We start from the raw sequence: 24,885 nt of genomic DNA, 5'->3' as shown, positions 1-24,885 counted from the left end.
CTATAATTCTCCTTCTTCATCCTTTTGAATGGTCAGGCCTTGCTCACCTCTGTCTCCTCAGGGTTTAGCACAGGGCTTAGCACATAATTAATGAAGCTTAGGAGACCCTTGTTCAGTTCATAGAATGTGGGATGCTGGCCCAAGATCTTCAAAGACTAAAAGTGGTGAACAATTTTGCCACTCTGTTTATCTGTTATAACACAGGTATGATAGATATAATCCCCTATATATTTTTACTTACTTATAGCCTGTATTCTTAAAGTGATTTTGACCTTTTCAAATTACTTTACCATCCTTTGTCCCACTGGATTTGAATCTCACGTGCCTATGGAGAAAGCAAGGGACTTATTATTATCCCATATCACAGTTAAGCAAATTGAGACAGAGATTAAGTAGTTTTCTTTGTCTCTATGAGTGACAGAGCTGAGACTAGAATCTGCACTGTAGTTCTATATGAAGTGGAGTATAAATATCCTTCCCAAACTATAGATATATAAATTACATGTATATATATACACACACACATAAACTATATATACATATCTATACACACACACAGTTTTTGCATAAACATATATATGCACTTATTCAAACATAGTTTTTTTTTTTTTATAGAAACATAGCAGTCTAGAAGTATGTTCCTGTTGGCTTAAGTGTTTTGTATAGACCCTAACAGTCATGTACTTACTATTCAGACTTGAAAAGGCTGTGGATCTAAAGATTGTTTACTAGTTACTGAGAGAAATCTCCTGCATTGAATTGCTTTGGTAGATGCTCTTTGCAAATATTAGATGCATTTGGCACCATACTACATGTTTCATTGAATGGAGAGGAGGAAGATGAAATGACATAATTAATTATAAGACCAGCCTTAAGATTTCTGTGCTTAAAGAGCTATTCAGCCCCAGGGAATTACTTCAAGTCTGAGGCTGGGATGAGTTTCTTAACTTAATTGCCACTGCTTCTTGCCCTAATGAAGTTCTTTTTTAACAAAGTGAGGAGCATTTCTGGTGCTCTAGATAAGAAATCAGAATGTGACCTATTTACTTATTTTAGTGAGAAGAGGGAGCAGTGAAGGCGACAGAGGTATACCTATTTAGAACAACAGGTAATGTAATGATTTATCCGACAGAATTATCCCCCAAATAATTTGTCCCTGAAGAGACTTAATATTTGTTTTACTCTTAGGTAGTAAGACCTGAAAGCTCATTATAATCCCTACACAAACTAGTGTGGTCTCAGGACTCTAACTTGCAATGACTTATGTGAAAATATATCAGTAACACTGAACCAAATGCAGAAAACAGTTGCCTTGCTGATTGTATTTAAAACTCAAAGCAGAGTCAGCCAATAGAGCCAAAACTGTTACTTAGCTGAAGTTAGGTTTTTTCTGACACTGCCCAACTTCTGTTATTTCTTTCTCTGCTTTCATGGTATCACTTTCCTATTCTGTCATGCTCTCTAATTGCCCAGAGCCCATGCATAGGCCTGCCTGCATTGACAGTACTCTGCTCTGAACCACACAACTGCTCACAGCCATCAAAACCTCCTCTCATTTAGACTGTTGGTTGAAATATGACTCGAAAGTATTTTATACTCAAGTGTACTGAGGAACTAAGGTTCAAGAATGGTTCATTGTGGTCTTCTTTCTTCTTCTCTTCCTCCCCCCTTCCTTTCTTCTTTCCTTTAATTTGTTTTGATAGGGAACAAGTATTTAGTGATGGTAAATCAATCAGAATAATTTAGGTTATACTTCAATAATAATGACCAACAAATCTCAGTGGCTTAAGCCAACAAAGGATTACTTCTCATTCCAAGTCAGGTTATCAGGGTCCCTGTGGTCAATCAGGGACCCAGGGAGCCAGGCTGGGGAGCATCCCTGTTCAAACATTGCCACTTGCTGTGTCAAAGGGAAGAAAGCTCTACAGGGACTCACATCAGCAATAAATGCTTTAACCTGGACATGACACATCTTGAGGGATCCTAGAAAGACTGGAGCAATGTTGACTGTCTTCATACTCATTCCTCTTTGATCCGTAATAACGAACACAGTACTGGGTACAGCAAAGACAATAAATGTTTATTAAAATGAAATCATTTCCAGAGACTCTAGAGTCCTTGGGATTTGCCTTGGGCTGTCTTAGACTAAAATAGATAATAACCCGTAAAGTTTAGACTAAAATAGATAACAGAACCCATACAATTTAGACTAAAATAGATAACAGAACCCATAAAGCTGGAAGACGTCCAGACTCAGTCTAGTGTCCCTGAGACACTAAAGATAAAAGGAATCCAAAGCCCTTTGAATCAGTCTGAGAAGAATAGAGTTCCAGGATTATCATTCACGGCCTGGTCAGTTTCATGAATATCATATTCCCTCTGATGATTCAAGGAAACAGCTGCCATACAGTTATTCCTCTTCTGCCGTTTTGTGCATGGTATTATGCAATAAATATTTATTGACTGACTCATATGTGGACAATCATGACTTATAATCAGTTTGTGGAATCTTCTTTAAATATCAGAAATGAAGACTGTAAGGTTTTGGACAAAACAATCACTTTTCTGTGTGGTGGTATAGTGGATTTTTTTTAAACTTGCATTTCATTCATATACATCCAACCAAATATACACAGGGAAAAAGAGAAAAAAAGAAAAAAGAATGAGTTTTACAGCCCAGGCACCTCAGCCTGCTATTCCATTCACCAAGCTTATATGCCTCTATGAAGGGTGAGATTCTAAAACCTCAGTCTATTGTGATCTCAGTTGAGTGTGATGGTCAGTGAGAGCAGCTCATTCCATTGCATGTCCTTCTAGTATAGAAATGTATGTCAAGCATTTTTCCATGCAACTTGGCCCTTAAGTGTATACTAGTTGTGTCATCTGGCACTCACTCAGAGAGCCAATAACCTAGTCCAATACTGGGGGAGAAACTGGCTATGTCAGGGCTCTCTGTAAGGTGGCATATTCATCTCCAGTGTGGTATAATTTTGACTGTGTGTTTCTTTCCTAAAACCAGCTTCAGGATTTAATGGCCCATGTGCAGTGAGACTCCACAAGATGTTTTTTCTTTAGTAAATTAGTTCAACCGTTGTGGAAGACAGTGTGGCGATTCCTCAAAGATCTAGAACCAGAAATACCATTTGACCCAACAGTCCCATTACTGGGTATTTACCCAAAGGAATATAAATCATACTATTACAAAGATACCTGCACATATATGTTCATTGCAGCATCATTCACAATAGCAAAGACATGAAATCAACCCAAATATCCATCAATGATAGACTGGCTAAAGAAAATGTAGCATATATACACCATGGAATGCTATGCAGCCACGAAAAGGAATGAGATAATGTCCTTTGCAGGAACGTGGATAGAACTGGAAGCCATTATCCTCAGCAAACTAACACAGGAACAGAAAACCAAACACCACATGTTCTCACTTATAAGTGGGAGCTGAACAATGAGAACACATGGACACAAAGAGGGGAACAACACACACTGGGGCCTGTTCAGGAGTGGAACTGGGGGAGGGAGAGCATTAGGGAAAAATAGCTAATGCATGCTGGGCTTAATACCTGGATGATGGGTTGATAGGTACAGCAAACCACCATGGCACACGTTTACCTATTTAACAAACCTGCTCATCTTGCATATGTACCCCAGAACTTCAAATACAAATAAAAATTAAAAAAAGAGAACTAAACACCAGCTGTGGATACTGCCTTACTTTCTGTAGTCTTTATGTTTCATTTTGTTCAAGATATTTTGCTCTGTCTGCTGTTTCCATACATGGGTCTAGAGTTCTGTCAAAGCCTATATATGCATTTCATTACTTATTGGAAGATTAGCCATACCCATGTGTAGTATTTCTGGTGCTTCTGCATGTCACAAGTGGGTTAACACTGGTTCTCCATTCTTTTCTTTAGAGTGCCTACCGCATGTTTACAAACAACACGTGTTTGAAGCACATGATCACCAAAGTCCGGAGGGACACCCACCACTTTGAACGCTACCAGCATAACCGGGACCTTGTGGGATTCCTCAACATGTTCGCGAACAAACAGCTAGAGCTGCCGCGGGGATGGGAAATGAAACATGATCACCAGGGCAAGGTAACACGAGGGAGATGCCTCAGGGAGTGCCAAATGCCTGTGGGCTGCTTGTGGCTTCGACACTTGGCCCTACCCTTCAAGTGAGGGCCAAGGCTCTTTGTGAGGTGAAACATTCCACCTTCTGTTCAAGTGAAACCTGGACAGCAGGTTGTTTGTGACCACAAACAGTGACTGTGCCATTCTGAAGTCGTGGAGGGAGTGGAGGGAGGGCTGTGAGGCTGGCAAAGCATTTGCTTCTCCCTGGAAACTCTCCTGCCTGTCATCTCTCTCCATGCTCTGCTGATTAGAGAAAAGGGTTCTCAGGCAGTGCTTCCTTCTCGCTAGTGATACAGCTTGTGTTGTAGATATTTGAATAAAAAGTTGTGGTATTGTTTGGAGAAGGTGGCTAGGAGGTCACTAAGCAAGCAACTACATGAGGTGTGTCTTTGTCACACTGTCTGGGCTTGGGCTTCAGTCTTACTGGTTCAGAACTGTGATTTTGTTAGCACATTAACCAAAACTCACTGATTGATTAATTTATGACAAGAAATATGTAACTGTGCAACACAGGCCAGAATAGCTACATCCGTACTTCCTCTGTAGGTGGATGAACCAGAAAGCCTGGTTACAATCAGAAAGTCGTTCTATGAGTAAGAAATCAGAATGAGAAAGTTAGTGCTTGTTATAAGGTGACCCTCAGCTAAGATTTAATTTTTATTTAACTCTTATGTAGTACCTACTATGAGCCATGAACTGTTTAAGCTCCTAAGGTCCTCACCACAACTTTGATAAAGCAGTACTATTATAATTGCCATTTACAGATAAGCAGCTCCATATCCAGAATGGTTCAGTGACTTGCCTGACATCAGAGACAGGCAGTGGCTGAGCCACGCTGTAGGCCAGCCAGGGTGGTTCCAGGAACCATGCTCTTAACCATGACATTATGCTCTGCAAGTATTGAGTAACCAACCTCAGTTTCTCTGTCTATAAAAAGTCTGGGAATATGTGACTTGAAGGGTAGGGAAAATTAAAATGACATGATATTTGAAGTATTTAACAACCCTTGGAGTGTTTGTTCAACAAATATTTATTGAGCACCTAAGCAAAACAGGTAAGCCAGCTACTTTGTAGAACTGCCATTCTCATGAATGCAGCATTCATGTCTCAGAGACAGGCAATAGACAAATAAATAAACATACTATCCTTCGTATGCCAAGAGCTGATTAACGCTATGATGAAAAATAACGCAACGAATGAGGTCTAGTGAAAGACAGGAATGGAGAATGTTATTTCATATAGGTTGGTTGGGGAAGGTGTCACAGATAAGGCCATAGGTGAGCAGATACCTGAAAGAAATAAGGAGTAAAGTTTATCAACATTCAAGGCAAATGGAACATGTAAAGTACTCCGTAAATGCCATTTACCCCCCAAAGTTCCCTCTAGCAGAGGGAACTTTACCACAATAGCCTCTTATTTATCCTGAACTCAGCTTCCAGCAATATTACCTGAGAAGCTATGAGCAGTCAAAATGGTTGTTACAAAATGCATGTATTTTAATGCATGGGAGGAGCCCTTAAACTCTCATTGAAACTACTGACTTGATTTCTGCAAATGTTTTTAATAAACCTCTAATTCCCAGCCAAGAGAAGATTAGAAGTGGCAAGCATGAAGTTTAGGAGAGATGAAAGAGAATTGGGCTTGTGATTATGTCCCCGGACCACAGGTAAAATGACACCGAATTAGAGTCAGATGGGCATGACAGAGAAGCCTTTCCAGAACACTAAGCTGGAAGCAGGGACACCAGGGGAAGATATGGCTTTGCTGGTACTACATTTGGTTCAACAGCCTGAGAGCCCAGTGTCTGTAAATGTTCCATTGGATGGAAGGGCATAGATGGTCCAAGTAAGGACTTTGAAAAATACTGGTAGTATTATACCTGGGTATAAAAGAGTAGTAGCCCACCAAGAATTCATCTGTTTTCAGCTCTGACAAGATTTTACCTGGAATCGTGAATGAGGAGCTATGTTCATTAGAGAATCAGAGGTCCAGGGAAAACCCAAGTTAAGATAATGGATAATGCTGCATCTGTTTCTGCTCTGTGTTGAGATTTAACTTGTTAAGGCAGGGGTTGGTCCCTTCTTGCCAGTCATAACTTGCCAGACACACTTTAGGAGAGAGGTTCTTTTACTAACCCCTGTACCTTGAAAAGAGTTTCGGTTACATATAGGATACTATTGAAGAAGAGTTGTAATGTATTCTTAAGAACAAGTTCTGTCTCATAGCTTTTATAAAAGTTTTGGTGGTTAAACAGGAGTAAACATCTCAACCATGTTCATAACATGACTATACAAAACATCCTATTCTCTGGGGATGTTTTTACTAATCTGGGTGTTACAACTTGAAGTTGGCATTGTACAGAACCCTGAGTGTAGGCTGGTAGAGAGCTGACCTCACAATCTGCTGCTGGCTTTTACATTAGAATCCTGTTTGGGGTGAAGGATTTGAAGGACCCCTGCCTTGTGGACAAGACAGATCAGCAGGCAGACCCGAAAGCTTATCACTTTAGCCTGATCTCCCTCTGTCATGCATGAAGACTTTAATAAGATTTTCAGCTAAGCTGGACACCTTAACTGAAGCAGGTTTATCTCCGTGCGATTCTCCCATGTAAGTTTCTTCCCAAGTGACCAGCCTCCAGTAGATTAAAATAACTTAAAGGAACATTCAGGGAGGCTGGTGCTCGGTCTCTATTTGGCTACTCTGCTTTGGGCTGCATGTTAGGAGTCCTGTCTCCTGTCTTATGAATAGGCAGCTAATAGGTTTTCTGTCAACCCTGGAATTTTAGCCCCTTTTAATTGAATTTAATAATATTTATTTTAAGAGACAGGATCTTGCTATGTTGCCCAGGCTGGAGTACAGTGGCTATTCACAGATATGATTCCACTACTGATCAGCATGGGAGTTTCAACCTGTGCCATTTCTAACCTGGGCTAGTTCCTCCCATCTTAGGCAACCTGGTCATCTCCAACTCCTAGGAGGTCACCATATTGTTGGGGAACTTAGTGTGGACACCTGGTTGGCATAGCACACTGTAGTCCAGAACTCCTGGGCTCAAGCAGTCCTCCCACTTCAGCCTCCCAAGTAGCTGGAACTATAGGCACAAGCCACCCTGCCTGGCTAGACCCTTTTAAAAATGAGTTGCTCTAGATCCCTGAGGAATCGCCACACTGACTTCCACAATAGTTGAACTAGTTTACAGTCCCACCAACAGTGTCAAAGTGTTCCTATTTCTCCACGTCCTCTCCAGCACCTGTTGTTTCCTGACTTTTTAATGATTGCCATTCTAACTGGTATGACATGTTATCTCATCGTGGTTTTGATTTGCATTTCTCTGATGGCCAGTGATGATGAGCATTTTTTCATGTGTCTTTTAGCTGCATAAATGTCTTCTTTTGAGAAGTGTCTGTTCATATCCTTTGCCCACTTTTTGATGGGGTCGTTTGTTTTTTTCTTGTAAATTTGTTGGAGTTCATTGTAGATTCTGGATATTAGCCCTTTGTCAGATGAGTAGGTTGCGAAAATTTTCTCCTATTTTGTAGGTTGCCTGTTCACTCTGATGGTAGTTTCTTTTGCTGTGCAGAAGCTCCTTAGTTTAATTAGATCCCATTTGTCAATTTTGGCTTTTGTTGCCATTGCTTTTGGTGTTTTAGACATGAAGTCCTTGCCCATGCCTATGTCCTGAATGGTAATGCCTAGGTTTTCTTCTAGGGTTTTTATGGTTTTAGGTCTAACGTTTAAGTCTTTAATCCATCTTGAATTAATTTTTGTATAAGGTGTAAGGAAGGGATCCAGTTTCAGCTTTCTACATATGGCTAGCCAGTTTTCCCAGCACCATTTATTAAATAGGGAATCCTTTCCCCATTTCTTGTTTTTCTCAGGTTTGTCAAAGATCAGATAGTTGTAGATATGCAGTGTTATTTCTGAGGGCTCTGTTCTGTTCCATTGATCTATATCTCTGTTTTGGTGCAGTACACCAGCATGGCACATGTATACATATGTAACTAACCTGCACATTGTGCACATGTACCCTAAAACTTAAAGTATAATAATAATAATTAATTAATTAATTAATTAAAAAAATAAATAAAAATAAAAATGAGTTGCTGTGCTTCTAGAACATTTGAAGGGAGAAAACATTTTTCGTGTAATGCAACATCAAAGCTATTAACTATTATGAAGTTATTTTCCCACAGTGATGACTGATTTCTAGAGTTGATATGAAACAGGATGTCCATATCCTCATCTACATGAAAGGAAACTGTTCTTAACAGAAATGTTCTCAGGCTGAAATTTGCCTCCATCTCCTCTTCTCTAGTGTAACACCTTGCTTTCATGTTTTCACTTATTTAGTCATTCAGCAACACTTCTGAGGTGTGTACCATTGTGCTAACAATGATAAAAAATTTACCACTTAATGTAGTATTCTGGAGTATGTAGCATTGCCCCTGGGCCAGACACTAGTTCATTTAGTGCTCACAGCAGCCTGGAGATGGGTGCTATTTTTATCCACATTATATAGAAGAGGAAACTGAGGCACAGCATGATTACGTGAATTGACCAAGGTCCCACAATTAGTAAGTGGTGGAATTGGATTTGAATCCAGGCAGTCCAGCTCCAGTCTGTGCTCTTCTCCTGCCTCTCACCAGTAAGGAGGGTGAAAGGGGTATCTTCAGCAAATATAATGAAGATAGCAAGGGTTTGGCAGGGTGCTGTGGGAGCCTCCTGATAATTTATAAGGTAGGTATTATTATCACTCATAATTTACTGAAATTTAGAGGTAGAAGTAGGGATCTATATAGAATAGTAACTAAAAAGTTTCATCAGTTTATCATTTCATGAAAATAATACAGATTTGTTAATTGATGAATCCTTACTCTTATAGGAGATACATGATGACTTATAAGGGATATACTGTAGGATTCATGTCAGCATACTATTCCTTCTCTTAAGGAACTGCTGGTCTCCCTTAACCATGGTGGTCTGAGAGAATGGCATTTTCACAGCAGGGTTTCTTTTTGGTGTACAGTTCTTTGCTGTCCATGTTGTTCTTGATCACTGCAGGGTAGTCTGGCCTGGGCTGTTTGCTCCTGCCTTACACCTGTATAATGACATGGAATGTTCTCTGTTTCTCTATGATGGGTGCTCTGATACTGTGGTGTCTGAGTGGATTTGTTCTCTTGCTGTATCAGTGGACTTCTACTCTGGTGGTTGTATTCTCCATCAGCCATGATCATGAAACTAGGGTTTTAGAAACATCCTTGAAAGCCAAGTAACTTAGAACTGGAACTGAAATCAGATCCACACATTGGCACAAAATCATGTACTTCCTGTGTAAAGCCACTAACCATCCCTTTCCTAGACATTGCTCTTTTACCCTAAATGCCTCTTCTTTGAATTATAAAAGAATGTGTGCCTGTATACATATGTAACAAACCTGCACGTTGTGCACATGTACCCTAAAACTTAAAGTATAATTTTAAAAAAGATAAAAAAAAAAAAGGATGTGTGCCTTAGCACTGGTATGTGCTATGCAAGGGTCCACTCTAGAATGACTTATTTATGGCATGAGATGCCTGGAAAGTTTTCATAGTAACAGCAGTATTTGAGGTGAGCCTTAAATGATGGGTTGAAGTTTGGTTAAAAGAGATTTTGGAGGAGAGAGAAAATAGGAATGGGGTGGGGAAAACACCCAAAGGAAAGGCACAGAGACAGGAAAGCACCAGGTGGGTATTTCTGGTTCCTGTGAAGAAATAATGAGTGAATTTCAAGAGACACATATGAATTACATGAAATCAGTGGATGCTGTACTGCAGAGAGTCAAACTGAGAGAATGCTACAAAATGACTTGGATAATGAGAAAACAAAACCGTGAAAGTTGTTATTTCTCAAGTTTACATAATGGGCTTATTTGATTTAATTTTTAGAAAAAAAGTCTCTTTTTTAAAAATTTCCTTTAAGATGTTAAATATGGACTATTTCCCCCTGCCTCTTTGCTTTAGACTCTCAAACAAATTAACCCAGGGTTTTTTCCCCAGATTATTCTCTTTGGGCCTAAATCAAGATGCGAAGAAACTTTGAACTTTATAAGTGACATATCATAAATGTCATGAGATTTTAAAAAATAAAAATGTACAATGGGAACCATCTTCTTATTTAAAGTGACACATCTTTCCCATAGTTTGTTGTGTTTTTCCCTACAGAAATCATGTGTTACAACATCTCCCAGCTAAATTGGCTTCCATTTCTATGTCTAAGCTTTGTAACTCTAGAGGTTTTGACTTTGGGTGTCAGATTGGGAGTTTAAGTATCAGAATGGTCCAAATACTCATCTTTGAGAACCACAGCAAATAGCAGTTATGGTTATGAGGACGGATTTTCGAACAGAACAAATATTTGTAGGGTAGAAAGTACGACAGGCTGAGCCTATTTGAGAATTCTCATTTTACCAGACCCTAATAGCCTGTGTGGCTACAGTTGTTTCAGTAATGACCCAGACCCTGGTTTCAATCTTGCATGAAACTGATGGCAACTATTTACTGGGTCAAGTCCTATTTATCTCAGTGAGTAAAGTGCAACTTAATATTTGGAGGCCACAACTTATTATAATTCAAAAGTCTCTTAGCAAGATAAGTGCTACATTTTGAAAAATACGTTGTCTACTTGACCACCCCGTTTGTTACTTTTGTGACACATTTTTAATGGCTTGGAAACAACTAATACCTCTTGTGGTGAGTATCTGGTTTAATTACCTTAAGTTATGCAGCAGTCTAGCTGTTGATGGAATTAAACTATAAAATGATAGATAGCACATGGTTTTTAAGGACCTCTTGTCTATTTTAAAAGGTAAAAATATGTTAGAAAAAATTAATGCATAAGTGTACATGAAGGCAAATGGCAAAAATAAACTGTCTAGGGGTTGTGTACCTTTTTGAATGAGAAAATAGAGCAGAGATCGGTTTTATGAATAAATTTCTGAGTAAAACGGTAGACTCATGGAATCTTGAAGGAATTGCCTAAGTACAGAGATGGCCTTTGCCTTTTCTTTTTTAACAGTTGTCTTTATGACCTGCATGGATATATATAATATATATATCCATATAAATATTATATATATGGATATATATTATATATAATATATATAATATATAATATATATCATATATAATATATATCCATATATAATATATATCATATATAATATATATCCATATATAATATATATCATATATAATATGTATCCATATATAATATATATCATATATAATATGTATCCATATATAATATATATCATATATAATATGTATCCATATATAATATATATCATATATAATATGTATCCATATATAATATATATCATATATAATATGTATCCATATATAATATATATCATATATAATATGTATCCATATATAATATATATCATATATAATATGTATCCATATATAATATATATCATATATAATATATATCCATATATATATTATATATCATATATAATATATATCCATATATAATATATGTATAATAAATATATATATATTTGACCTCCATCTTAAAAATATATATTTTATATATATATATATATATATATATATATATATATATGAGTATATGCTTTCAACATTTCATGGTAATGCCCTTCTACTCTACCTAAAATGTGGTAATTTGGATAACTTTATCCCCAGTCTTCCACAGCTATACGCTGGGAAATGTTGAACAATCAGCTGTCTGTGGCAGGTGGAGGGGAGGGCTGATTTGTAGCACTTGCCAGTTTTTATGGTGTAAATTCTCCCAACATGGTCAATTACGTGCTGTCAGCATCACATCAACCTGCTCACAGAATTCCTTAAAATTACAGTCCGCTCTCACAAGCTGGTACAAGCCATCTCCAACATAACACTGGCTCCCCTCTTACAGGTTGAACGCCTAAATACTGTCACTCCCAACATATAAAATACCACTCCCTTAGCTAACATTTTACATCAAAGTTTTGTACTTATATTGTACTTGTCCACATCTACTAACCGGCTGTTTTCAGGAGTCTGGACCAAGTACCACAAATCCCTGTTTCCTCTCCTAGCACCTTTAGAGCTGCAGTCATAGCAGTTAAACGTAATACTTTTCTATAACCTTTTTTGTGACTGATACAGATGTCATGAAATAATTGGGACTGCTGATTCCTTCAAAAGAACCAAGTTAGCATGACGATTTTTTACTGAGGATAAACTGTATAATTCAGCCCTTTTCATCTCCACTATTTGTGACAAAGAGTCTGTCTAAGACATAAGGTAGAGAAAATAATAGCATGTTTATTCCTTATAACTGGGGGGATCTTGGGGGAAGGAGCCAGGAGCTGAGAAGAGAGTTATAATTTGGAAGGAAGAGAATGGGTAAGTAAATACAATCTTTAAAAAATGAAAGTAGATTACAATGAGCCTTTTTTTGAGCACTTCTAAGACTTTGTAGGCTAAGACACCAGAATTTATAACAGATACAATACATAGTGCTTCTGGCTTATCAATTATTGTCCTTTCACTGTTTACATAACTCTTTACAGAAAGAAAAATGGAAGATCGGATGTTCTGTCTTTCTGTAGCATAGTTACAAACACTTTTTGTTTTATTTTGTTTATATAGCCTTTTAATATGTATTCCTTAGTGGCAAAATAGTAACTGGAAACAATTTCAGACTTCTTTAACTTAGATTTGTTGAGCCTGAGGTTGGTATTTCTTCATAAATAGTGATGGCTTTTTCTTTTCTTAAAACAATAGAAGTTTTTTTAAAAAAAGAAAAAAGAAAGAATTGTGTAAAGAAAGAAATGTATTTTGTTTGGCTTCACTAAAATACCACTTGGCTCCAACTAGCCCATATTTCCTGATTCTGACTATGCCCCGAAGCAGTGAAAGGGTAGATGTTTTTAAAAATGAGATTCAAGTTTGTGTATTTGCATTCCTTTCAGTTTTTGAGTTGTTAGTTGGCCCAGCACTGTAAAGCTTGAGTGAATTTCCTTAATGAAACTTAGCATTAGGGAATCAATATTGTTCAAAATTTGCTTTGCCAGTAGCCAATGTGAAAAGGATCTATTTTTCCATACGATTTCTTTTTTCATGTCTGCATTCTCGACATACTCTACTCTAGACAGCATTTATTAATACGTGATAGATACTTTCATAAATAATTGCAGGCTATTCAAAAACTGTGACATAAAGTGATCCAAATTTACTAGGTCAGCTTCATTGCTGGCTTGAACTAGGTAGCATTTCCTGTGGGAAAGTGATCCATTTTCCTGACATAATTGATATGTGTGTCACAAATAGAAATGGCATGCTTGGACTTTGCATGCTCTTCTCTTTGTTTTAAAGTAGAATCTATTTTTCACAATTCAGCTGTGACCTGAGTAATTTCCTTTACGTGAATAAAGCAAAGCACTAAGGAAACCTGTCCAAGGTCACACAGTGGGCCCAGACGGAGCCAAAACTCACACCAAGGGATTGCTCCTTAGAAGTGCTATATTCAGTCAGTGCTCTAGCTGTGTGGCTTTGATGGAGGTCTTAATCGAGACTTTTCCCCTAAGTACTTGGCAGGTGTAAAAAGCATGTGTAAACAATATACACATTCCATTTGATTCTGAAATAGAGCCCCTTGTGGGATACAAATAGGACCTATTCTCCACCCATGGCCATCCTTCCAACAGATTAGTGATGAGAATTGGGCACAGTATGTAGAGCATGCTGTCTGGGATCAGTAGCAGTCTTTCCAATTGAAACTTTGTAGTGTTGAAACTGGTGAGGCCAAGCACTGTGAGTGGCTGTTACTGTCAGCCTCATTCAATACATACTGAAATGTTTTCCTAAAATAAAGTATGATATAAGGTGTGAGGGGAGTGGGAAGAACATAAAAAGGAAAAGATGGTAGGCAGAAAGCAGAATGGAAAAGAAGAGAGGTGGGGAAAAAGATATTGCTCACTGGGCTTTGGGGTCAGACAGAAACATGGGTTCAAATCCCAGCTTGACAAGTTCCAACTGTACATTTCACTTAAATTGGGAATTGTATTCTAGCTGTATTAAAAGTGAATGATAGATATATCATTATTCACCAAATAGGGAAAATCCCTACATATGATGGTGGTTTCTGGTTTTACTTTTAGAGAGACTGTCTTTCCTCTACAGTGTGGAAACTTCACTGTTTTCCAGTGGGATTTGATTTGACTGTATTGTGGTGGAAAACCCATATACATTTTAACATACAAGACTGTATTCTCGCCAGGTGCGGTGGCTTACGCCTGTAATCCTAACACTTTTTGAGAGGCCGAAGCAGGTGGATCACCTGAGGTCAGGAGTTCAACACCAGCCTGACCAACATGGTGAAACCCCGTCTCTACTAAAAATACAAAAAATTAGGTGTGATAGTGTGGTGGTGCGTGCCTGTAATTCTAGCCACTTGGGAGGCTGAGGCAGGAGAGTCACTTGAACCTGGGAGGCAGAGGTTGCAGGGAGCCAAGATTGCACCACTGTACTCCAGCCTGGGCAACAGAGCAAGACTCCATCTCAAAAAAAAAAAAAAAAGTTTATTCTCTCACGTAAAGAAGTTGAGAGGTAGACAGTCTAGGGTGGACCAGGGAGTTCACCATGTTGCAAGAGCCCCCAGCTCCCTCCAACTTTTTTTTTTTTTTTTTTTTTTTTTTTGAGATGGAGTCTCGCTCTGTCACTCAGGCTGGAGTGCAGTGGTGCAATCTCTGCTGACTGCAACGTCTGCCTCCTGGGTTCACGCCGTTCTCCTACCTCAGCCTCCCGAGTAGCTGGGACTACAGGTGCCTGCCACCACGCCCAGCTAATTTTTTGTATATTTTTAGTAGAGACGAAGTTTCGTCATGTTAGCCAGGATGGTCTCGCTCTCCTGACCTCATGATCCGCCCATCTTGGCCTCCCAAAGTGCTGGGATTACAGGTGTGAGCCACCGCACCTAGCCGCTCCTTCCAACTTCTTGCTCAGCCATCCTTCATTTTGTAAACCAAAAATAAAATTCCAAGCCCCTCAACCATCTGAATGGACCCCTCCTCTCAGCCAAGGACATTCGAAAGTTAACCTAAAAAAGCTAGTTCAGGCCATGATGGAAAGTGGGGGGTTGGATATGCCTTGTAGCTGACCAGCCTTAACACCAACACAGAGACCTTAAGACTGATAGAACAGAGCCTTTGAGTCTGATAAGAAATATTTACAGTCTATTCCCTCTGAAGCCTACTACCTGGAGGCTTCATCTGCATGATAAAACCTTGGTCTCCACAACCGTTATCATAACCCAGACATTCCTTTCTATTGATTCCAGATCTTTAGATAATAACCCATTGCCAAACAGAAAATCTTTGAATCTCCCTATGACCTAGAACCGCCCCCACCCCTGCTTCCAGTTGTCTTGCCTTTCCAGACTGAACTAACATATATCTTGCATGTGTTTTTGGTGCCTTAGCCCTCTCTAAAATGTATAAAACCAAGTCCATCTTGGGTGGACATTCTCAGGATCTCTTGAGGGCTGCGTCACAAGCCATTGGCCATTCATGCTTGGCTCAGAATAAATCTCTTCAAATATTTTACAGAGTTTGACTCTTTTCCTCAACAATCCCCATGGTTCAGTATGGCTACTGGAGCTCCACTATTAAATTTGTTTCAGAGGGTAGGATAGGTGAAGGACAGAATGAAGGATCATCTGTCCCTCATCAGGAGATTTCCCAGAAGTACCATGTTTTACATTTTACTGGTCAGAACTTAGTCATGGCCACACATACTTACAAGGAGCCTGGTAACAAACATAGTTTTCACTGGTCCTCCTTTTTTTTGAGCCTTGTGTATGGGCTTTAGCAAGAAACATTGTGATCCTTAGGAAACTGTTTCAGAAAAGAAAAGTATTTGTGAAAATAATAGGACCTCATATTTGAGGTGTCACAGGCAGCATGCTCAAAAATTCGTATGAACTATCTCAGGTAACCTTCCTTTAATGTAGTTATGATCCCCATTTAACAGGAAAAGAAACTGAGGTTTAAACATTTCAACTAGTTTGCCCAAGGTGACGTTACTAGTAAGTAGCAAACTAGAGCTCAGAGCCAGGCTTGTCTTTTTCCAAATTCAAAGCATTTAATCATTATGTTGCCTCCCACTTCTCAATTTTTAACCTGGTACATTTACAGTGGGATTTTTAAAATCTTCTGTTTGTGGTTTTAGGGTCTTTAGCTTCCCTCATTTTTTTCCCCCAAATCTTAAGTATTTCGGTAAAACGCGCTTTTTTTTTTTTTTTTTTTGAGACAGGATCTCACTCTGTCACCTACCCAGGCTGGAGTGCAGTGGTGCAATCTTGGCTCACTGCAGTCACCAGTTCCCAGGCTCAAATGATCCTCTCACTTCAGCCTCCCAAGTAGCTGGGACTACAGGTGTCTGCCACCGCATGCCCAGATAATTTTTGAATATTTTGTAGAGACAGGGTTTTGCCATGTTGCCCAGGCTGGCCTTGAACTTCTGAGCTTAAGCGATCCACCTACCTCAGCCTTCCAAAGTGCTGGGATTACAGGTGTGAGCCATCGCGTCTGGCCCAGGAACATGCTTTTTAGCATTTGGTTAGTTAATTGTTAGTTGTCTCCTTGTATTTTGGTTGGAAATTCAAGTTTTTGGCAATTTGTTTTTATCTGAGCACCCTCTTTCTCCCAGGCACAGCCCTAAAAGCTACTGGGGATAACAGAGTGACTAAGATACAGTCACTACTCCCAAGGCTTTTGCAGTATAGTTCTTTTGAGAATGGATTTTAGACAAGCCTCTTAACATCACATTAGGCTATGACACTACATACAAATCATAGCTGACCTACATGTAGACACCCATTTGTCTTTATAATTACAAGTGCATCATTGTACCGTTAATGACCACCCATCCCTTCAAAACATTCCTAGGAAATTAGGTAAATAGGCCATTCTAATTTATGCTCTTTGTATTTTTCCCTTAAAGTAGATGGTTAATAGGATTGTGTTAGTAATAAAAGCTTGTTACTCTCCATTTACATATAGAGGATATGGGTTTTGTTCTAATATGTATTATTTAAAAATAGGTATTAGCCACATCCATTGGTGCAAAATAATTTAATTGCTATTTTATGACATTTTGAATAGTGGCAGAAATAGTGGACAATTGTATTAGAAGCACAAACCAAATGGGACCAATGTGACGTTTGGGGTCAGAACCTGTCAATGCAAGTCCACGCAGGTTTTATCACTGGAGTACTTTTTACAAGACCTAAGAAGAAGGATGTTTCACCCAAGGTTGGTGAAGAGGAAACATTACCCAGGATGTGAGGCTGATGACAAAATCTCACACAAAACCTTTATTTTTTTGTACACAGAATTGGATAGTAAGAGAAAGGACTGGGAAAGATTCCTGTTCTGTCCATTTTTCTGCTTTGTTTTCTGGTACATCCATTGCTTAAAGTTATTTCTTTATAAAGATGTAAGTGTTTTCTATATGGGACCTGCCCCATTTCTTGATGATGTACATAGAGTTCCATATGAAACATTCTGTTCCATAATGGGAAAATAGGTTTCTAAATAGGCATAAATATACTATCTGCCTCTGGCATTTGCCTAGATACCTTCATCTCTAGGTGTTAAGGTACTTTGTTAACTGAGCTCCATCGGTTTGAAAGGTCGGTTCTTTTTTGCCTGTTATTTGGCATACATCATGTGCCTTGACACTTGGTTTATAGGTACTGAGTCTCCTGGCTCTCCTAATAGCCTCTTTCATCTTTGATGACCTAATTAACTATCTGATCATGGAAAACTTACAATTTCTAATTGTATTTAAGATAATGGGTTTCATTATTACCTTGAGTCAGTTTTAGTTTGAAAACTTACAACATTGGGCCCCTAAGGGTAATGATAGATAGCACTTGTATAGTTTTAGAATTAAACAAACAGACCAAAAAATGCTTTGCTACGTTGTATTCCATCTTACTGCAATGCTGAGGTAAATGGTTTATGCTCATTCATGATTTCATGTTACGAGAGACTCTGCAGTGATCATGACAGACATGGCTTCCACTCTCTTAACACATTATGGGGGAGAAATGTTAGGAATGAAGGAGACATGTTTTTGTAAGAAATATATAGCTCAGAGAACTTAACTGACTTACCCAAAGTTCTAGACAGTATGTGATGAGTTTGTATGGGTGTGTAATGGGCGACTAAACCGGAAAGGCATGTGGGCAGACTGTTAAAGAGTAATGAAAAACTGACCAAAGAGTGGGGATGTCTTTTCTGTGGACAATGGATAGCCGTGAGAAGCTTTGGATTGGGGTGGTGATGTAATTGAAGTGTTTAGAAAGAATATTCTTATAGTAACGGGCCAGTTAAATGACTACGGTGATAGAGATGTGGAGCAGCTGAGAAGCCACCAGTACTTACACACATAAAATAAAGTCCCAAAATAATGGGGTGGTGTTCAGGCTGGGAGGGGACAAATAGAGGACACTACAGTGAGAAAATGAGAAGGATTTGGTGGCTTACTGTATAGGAGAAGGAAAAAAAAAGAGAAGTCAGTGATGTTTAAAAGTTTCGGCCAGGTGCAGTGGCTCATGCCTGTAATTCCAGCACTTTGGGAGGCCAAGGCAGGCAGATCACAAGGTCAGGAGATCGAGACCATCCTGGCTAACACAGTGAAACCCCGTCTCTACTAAATATACAAAAAATTAGCCGGGCATGGTGGTGGGTGCCTGTGGTCCCAGCTATTCGGGAGGCTGAGGCAGGAGAATGGCGTGAACCTGGGAGGTGGAGCTTGCAGCGAGCTGAGATCGCGCCACTGCACTCCAGCCTGGGCGACGGAGCGAGACTCTGTCTCAAAAAAAAATAAAAATAAAATAAAATAAAGTTTCAAGGTGGTAAGAACTTTATAATAACCACCTATGACAGTAAGAGCTCAAAGACCATCAGTTAAGAGAAGCCCAAATGTCCATTCTTCTGGCTTCCTTCTCGGATCATATCTTTGGTGACTACCTCGTAGAGTATTTCCTAAAACCAGGTATAATGTTCCTTCCTGCTCTCTTCGTTCTGGATCTCATCTAAGCTTGGCTTTCTCTAATCTGATCTGTCCTGTGTGGGTAAGGAGAAATTTCCCCAAAGATTGAAAATTATGAGAAAATAGAGCTAAGATTGTGACTCAGAAGTGAGTCTTTTCCTGACCGTCTGATGTTATAAGTCAGCTAAGACATGTGAGCGGCATGTATTTGACTCAGTGTATTGTATCCTAGGCATTCTTTGTGGACCACAACTCCCGCACCACCACTTTCATTGATCCCCGGCTCCCACTTCAGAGCAGTAGACCCACAAGTGCGCTGGTTCATCGGCAACACCTGACAAGGCAACGCAGCCACAGTGCGGGTGAGGTGAGTCATGCATTTTGGGGACTGACCTGTTGGTTGATAGAAGCTTCTAGTATGTGATGGTTTGAGGAATTCGATTTTTTAAAGCATTTTTTCTTTCTTTTTTTTTTTTTTTTTGAGTTTGATTTAGAGGCTGAAAAGCTTTCCAATGTTGACAGGGCTTCTCTGGAAATACATACAGCCTAAATCACAAATTTAAAAAGGTAGGATATATGAGGCAAAACTGAAGAAATTTAAGATTTTTTGACTCAGAGGAAGGTGAGAGGGAGTTGATAATGTACTAAAATGTTCAAGACAGGAAAATGATAAGCCCATTTGCACACCCATTTTCAGCCTCACAGGAAGAAATGAATGTAACTTGGTTAAATATGGAATTTCTTTTTTTATGTATATATATATTTTTATTATACTTTAAGTTCTAGGGTACACGTGCACAATGTGCAGGTTTGTTACGTATGTATACATGTGCCATGTTGGTGTGCTGCACCCATTAACTCGTCATTTACATTAGGTATATCTCCTAATGCTATCCCTCCCCCCTCCCCCCTCCCCCTGTGTCCAAGTGTTGTCACTATTCAATTCCCACCTATGAGTGTTTGGTTTTTTGTCCTTGTGATAGTTTGCTGAGAGTGATGGTTTCCAGCTTCATCCATGTCCCTACAAAGGACATGAACTCATCATTTTTTATGGCTGCATAGTATTCCATGGTGTATATATGTGCCACATTTTCTTAATCCAGTCTATCATTGTTGGACATTTGGATTGGTTCCAAGTCTTTGCTATTGTGAGTAGTGCTGCAATAAACATACGTGTGCATGTGTCTTTATAGCAGCATGATTTATATTCCTTTAGGTATATAGCCAGTAATGGGATGTCTGGGTCAAATGGTATTTCTAGTTCTAGATCCCTGAGGAATTGCCACACTGACTTCCACAATGGTTGAGCTAGTTTACAGTCCCACCAACAGTGTAAAAGTGTTCTTATTTCTCCACATCCTCTCCAGCACCTGTTGTTTCCTGACTTTTTAATGATTGCCATTCTAACTGGTCTGAGATGATAGAATTTCTTAAGTGAAGTTTTCTATATTACATTAAAATATTCATCCAGGGATACAGGATTATGGAATACTCACTAGTATTCTTTAAAATTAGGATATTTTTGAGAGAGTTGATTTATATACTTTATGTACCTGGAGAAAAAGGGCTGAACTAAGAGTTACTAAAAACTGCTCTACTTTACTGGTTTGCAGGGACCAATGGTAACCACACGAGGGCCCTCTAATACCCTAACCAAAAAAAAAGAACAAGTCTTGTTTCACTTCTTCCTTTTTCAGCTTCAATATATAAAAGAGATGTCTTAAGTCAAGTTTTCTTCTCCTTCATATGGGCTTATGATTTGATTATATACCGTCACTTGATTTACAATGCTTCTGAAAATTCCCTTAGACAATAGAATTAGGATCCTTTACCCACCTTTACATGCCTTTTCTGTGTCTATGTGCATGTCATATTTTCAGTATTGTATTGTACATCAAATATCTTTGTAGCCATATATTTTGTATAAGAAAAAATATGAATACAATAAATAACTGGATCTGATTCATCAAAATTCTACTCTTGGAATTTCCCCTGGTGATTTGCATACATGCTCCAATGCATCATGTGTTTGCTGGTTGTAAGTGCAGATATAGAAGGGTACACATGAGAAGCTCGTATAAAAATGATATACAAATATATTACAGGATGAGATATGTGCAAAAATATTTATGTTTTATGAGTAGCTAGTAAATCTTTACCTTGCTGTCATGTAACCCATTAGTGGTGAACTGAATGACGCTAACAACATTCATCTTAAAAGCAGAACAGACCTCTCACCTTTGGACCTTGTGTGCGATGTGTAGCACAACTAGGGCTCTGTCTGATATTTTATTGCATAGCCCATGCCCTTTAACCACTCAACTTATCATGACTTCACAGTATGAAGCTGGCTGTTTGGTCTAGTCAGGACTATTTTTCTGGTAAAACATGCATGAGATTAATAGCTATACTTTCATTTTCTTTCAACCCCTCTACCTTAAAACATGAATTATTTTCATGGTCTAGTAGTAGTAACCTTTATGAGAGAGGGACCCTAACGGATACATTAAGACTTTTCCTCCTATGGCTGGAAACTGAGCAGTGGCCCAGAGATAACTCCATACAGACTGAGTGTCCAGCCCTCTACGTTGTTAAACCTTCTGGGGGAGTGTCCTTTCTGACACAGCTGTTGGAAGCATGCACATCCTGAAGTGCTGCCCGTCAGAGGGATTGCCCACTGTCCGCTGGTCTGGTTGCAAGGACTGAGGTCTCAGGGAGAAGACCTTTGGCATTTCTGGGAAATGATGAGACATGACAACATACTGTGAGGAGAGAAAGTATATATTGGAGTGTTGAAATGATAAGTTATCTGACTAACAATCTGTACTTAGTGATCAGAGCTCCCCAGAGAGTAGCTGTATTCATTCCTCAAAGCCAGTAACTCAAGAGAAGCAGGGTGAGAAGACTTCTAGTTACATACATGAGTCATTTGAGCCACCATCTTATATTCGTTCAGCAAATATTCCATTCAGTAGAAAATATTGATGTCTTTTCCATCTGACAAGTTAACACCAAACACCTGCTACAATGAAGAAACATAGTGGTTGCTGTTATGAGGGATGCAAATAAATAACACATTTTCTGCATTTTTTGTTTTTTTTTTTAAGACGGAGTCTTGCTTTGTCGCCAGGCAGGAGTGCAGTGGTATGATCTTTGCTCACTGCAACCACCACCTTCCGGGTTCAAGAGATTCTCCTGCCTCAGCTTCCCAAGTAGCTGGGACTACAGGCGCCTGCCACCACACCCGGCTAATTTTTGTATTTTTAGTAGAGATGGGGTTTCATCCTGTTGGCCAGGATGGTCTCGATCTGTTGACCTTGTAATCCGCCCGCCTTGGCCACCCAAAGTGCTGGGATTATAGGCGTGAGCCACCACCGTGCCCGACCCACACATTTCCCGCATTCTTAATAGGAAAGGAAAATATGAAACCATACTACAAATGAATAAAAATATGAATGAAAAATGCTTTGTAAATTTTCTTTTTTACCTTTAGATACCTTTAGATAATCATGTTTTTTTCTTTTTATTTATATCTTTCCAACTTTAGTGAGGTATAATTGACAAATAATATAAACTGTTCACAATGGCAGCTGCTTGTTCTGTTTGTTCTGTGGGAGCTCAGAGGAGGTTGTATTTAACTTGGGCTTGAGGGAGAGGGAAGACCTTGTCAAGGAGGGGCTGTTTGAACTACACTTTGAAGAATGAGTGAGAGCATTCTTGAAGGACAAGCAAGCGGTGGAGGGTGGGAAGGATATTTCCAGCATTAGAGTCTTTAGAAAAATCCTCAGCAAATACCCAAATGATGCAACATGATAAAAGGGCTGCAAATGGTAGTGGGTGGAATAAAACTCTGTTTTCAAAATCCTAGTTTATAAATCCAGTACAGTATGTTATTTTTTCTTATTCTCTCTTGTACTACTGTTCTGCTATTGTCTCAAAAGATTTCTGTAATATGGAGGAAAATGCTAAAGCAGAAGTGAAAACAACATTAGAGTTTTCTGGTAAGGCTGTTAATGGGTATTTTTGCTTATCTACTTGTGTGTATGAGTTTCTAAATCTATATTAGGTGCAATAAATAATTCTGGTTAGGACAACCCTATTTAGCTCCTCCACACCTGCTCCTATTAGGACCGTGGTGTGGGAGGCTCAAACCAGAAAGATCTGTTGTACCAGGTGTTCTAATAGACATGGAAAATTGCTCCTGAGGAGATGATAACACATAACTCGGAACCCCACATGAAGATTGCTGCTCTTCAACCCCTCCTCTGCTGAGCCAGGGAATTCCCTGGCCTGCCTTAGCCAAAAGAAGAAATATCTTGGCACTGCCCCAAAACACTTTATACCACTCAGTCTTCCCTTTGATTGTGTTGTTGCAGACTGTGCTCTGTCAACGCAGAAGTTAGTCCTGATGAACAAGTCTGCTGTTTAGCTGCTGCAGCCTCAGTAATTATAAGCAGATTGAACTACTTCTGTGCCGCTTGGTAAAGAGTCACTGCCCCAGCCCCTCTCAAGAATGTGGATGCCTCAACTTCCCCCCTGCCATTTGCCACTTAAACAAGGCTTTCAATAACTAAGAACCCTGCTTCAGCCCCACAGCTGGTGTCTGTTCTGATCAAGTGGTACTTCACCATGCTCATTGTTAATATTTTGAACAACTTGGTTTGCGATGCTGATATAGAGCATTCTGGCTCTTGGTGCAGAACATAAATGATGCTTCTGTTTGCAGGTAGGAGAAGATTCTCGACATGCAGGACCACCAGTTCTTCCCAGGCCATCCAGTACATTCAATACAGTCAGTAGGCCACAGTACCAGGACATGGTTCCAGTGGGTATGTCATCCCTTTCCAGAAATTATCTGTCCTTTTGTGCCATTATCTGTACCATGTACACTGTGCTGATACTTCCCCTGTTGTTAGCCTGCTACTTTTTGCCCTGTATTGAGAAATTGCTGCATTATCCTTAAGAAATGTATAACGAAATCCTACAGACTTGAGTCTCAAAGGGCTTCTGTCTTGTAATATCCTAAAGGATGAGATTGTTTTTTAATACCACCCTACCTTTCCTGAGTAGAGGTATCATATTAGATTATTGAAGTTAAGGAAAAATAATTTATTAAGGTAATATATTATGCAGTCATTATAAATTAAGAATTTGGACTAGCATATACTTAGTATATATTTAAGGCCAAGAAAGAATTTAAATGGTGTGTGAATCTGTAGCAGCCTCACAAAATAAACAATCAGAGCACATTCTTAAGGGCTTTTGTCACAAATAGAAGGCAGCAAGAACCTCTAAAATAGTAAAATAAAAATAAATGAGTGTGGGAGGAAGGCCTATAAAACAACTTGAGTTGTTATTAAAAGGATGAGGTTGAAGTAGATCAGTGGTTGCCAAACCTGGAGCGCCTAAGGCAGGTGGAGTGGACAGACTGGTGGGAGGCCATATGGGCTCTGTGCTCCATCTTAAATTAAACTAGGTTGGCCGGGCGCAGTGGCTCACACCTGTAATCCCAGCACTTTGGGAGGCCGAGGCAGGCAGATCACAAGGTCAACAGATCGAGACCATCCTGGCTAACACGGTGAAACCCCATCTCTACTAAAAATACAAAAAATTAGCCAGGCATGGTGGCACGCACCTGTAGTCCCCGTTACTCGGGAGGCTGAGACAGGAGAATCACTTGAACC

The 24,885-nt window shown here is 39.3% G+C and overlaps 1 protein-coding gene across 6 annotated transcripts in view; it reads left to right on the top strand.

Annotated features, from left to right (window-relative positions):
* HECW2 (HECT, C2 and WW domain containing E3 ubiquitin protein ligase 2) overlaps positions 1-24,885 on the top strand; it is a 397,525-nt gene that overhangs the window by 298,855 nt on the left and 73,785 nt on the right. For all 6 annotated transcript variants that reach the window (XM_054478078.2, XM_063647767.1, XM_063647764.1 and 3 more), the window contains 3 exons: positions 3,933-4,118; positions 19,434-19,568; positions 23,928-24,030. In XM_054478078.2, the coding sequence (XP_054334053.1) occupies positions 3,933-4,118; positions 19,434-19,568; positions 23,928-24,030 (424 nt within the window). The remainder of the gene's footprint in view (positions 1-3,932; positions 4,119-19,433; positions 19,569-23,927; positions 24,031-24,885) is intronic.

This window comes from Pongo pygmaeus, chromosome 11 (assembly GCF_028885625.2).
Source record: "Pongo pygmaeus isolate AG05252 chromosome 11, NHGRI_mPonPyg2-v2.0_pri, whole genome shotgun sequence".
NCBI lineage: Eukaryota > Metazoa > Chordata > Mammalia > Primates > Hominidae > Pongo > Pongo pygmaeus.
The sequence above is the reverse complement of the archived record's forward strand: the minus strand, read 5'-3'. Positions and strand labels throughout refer to the sequence as shown.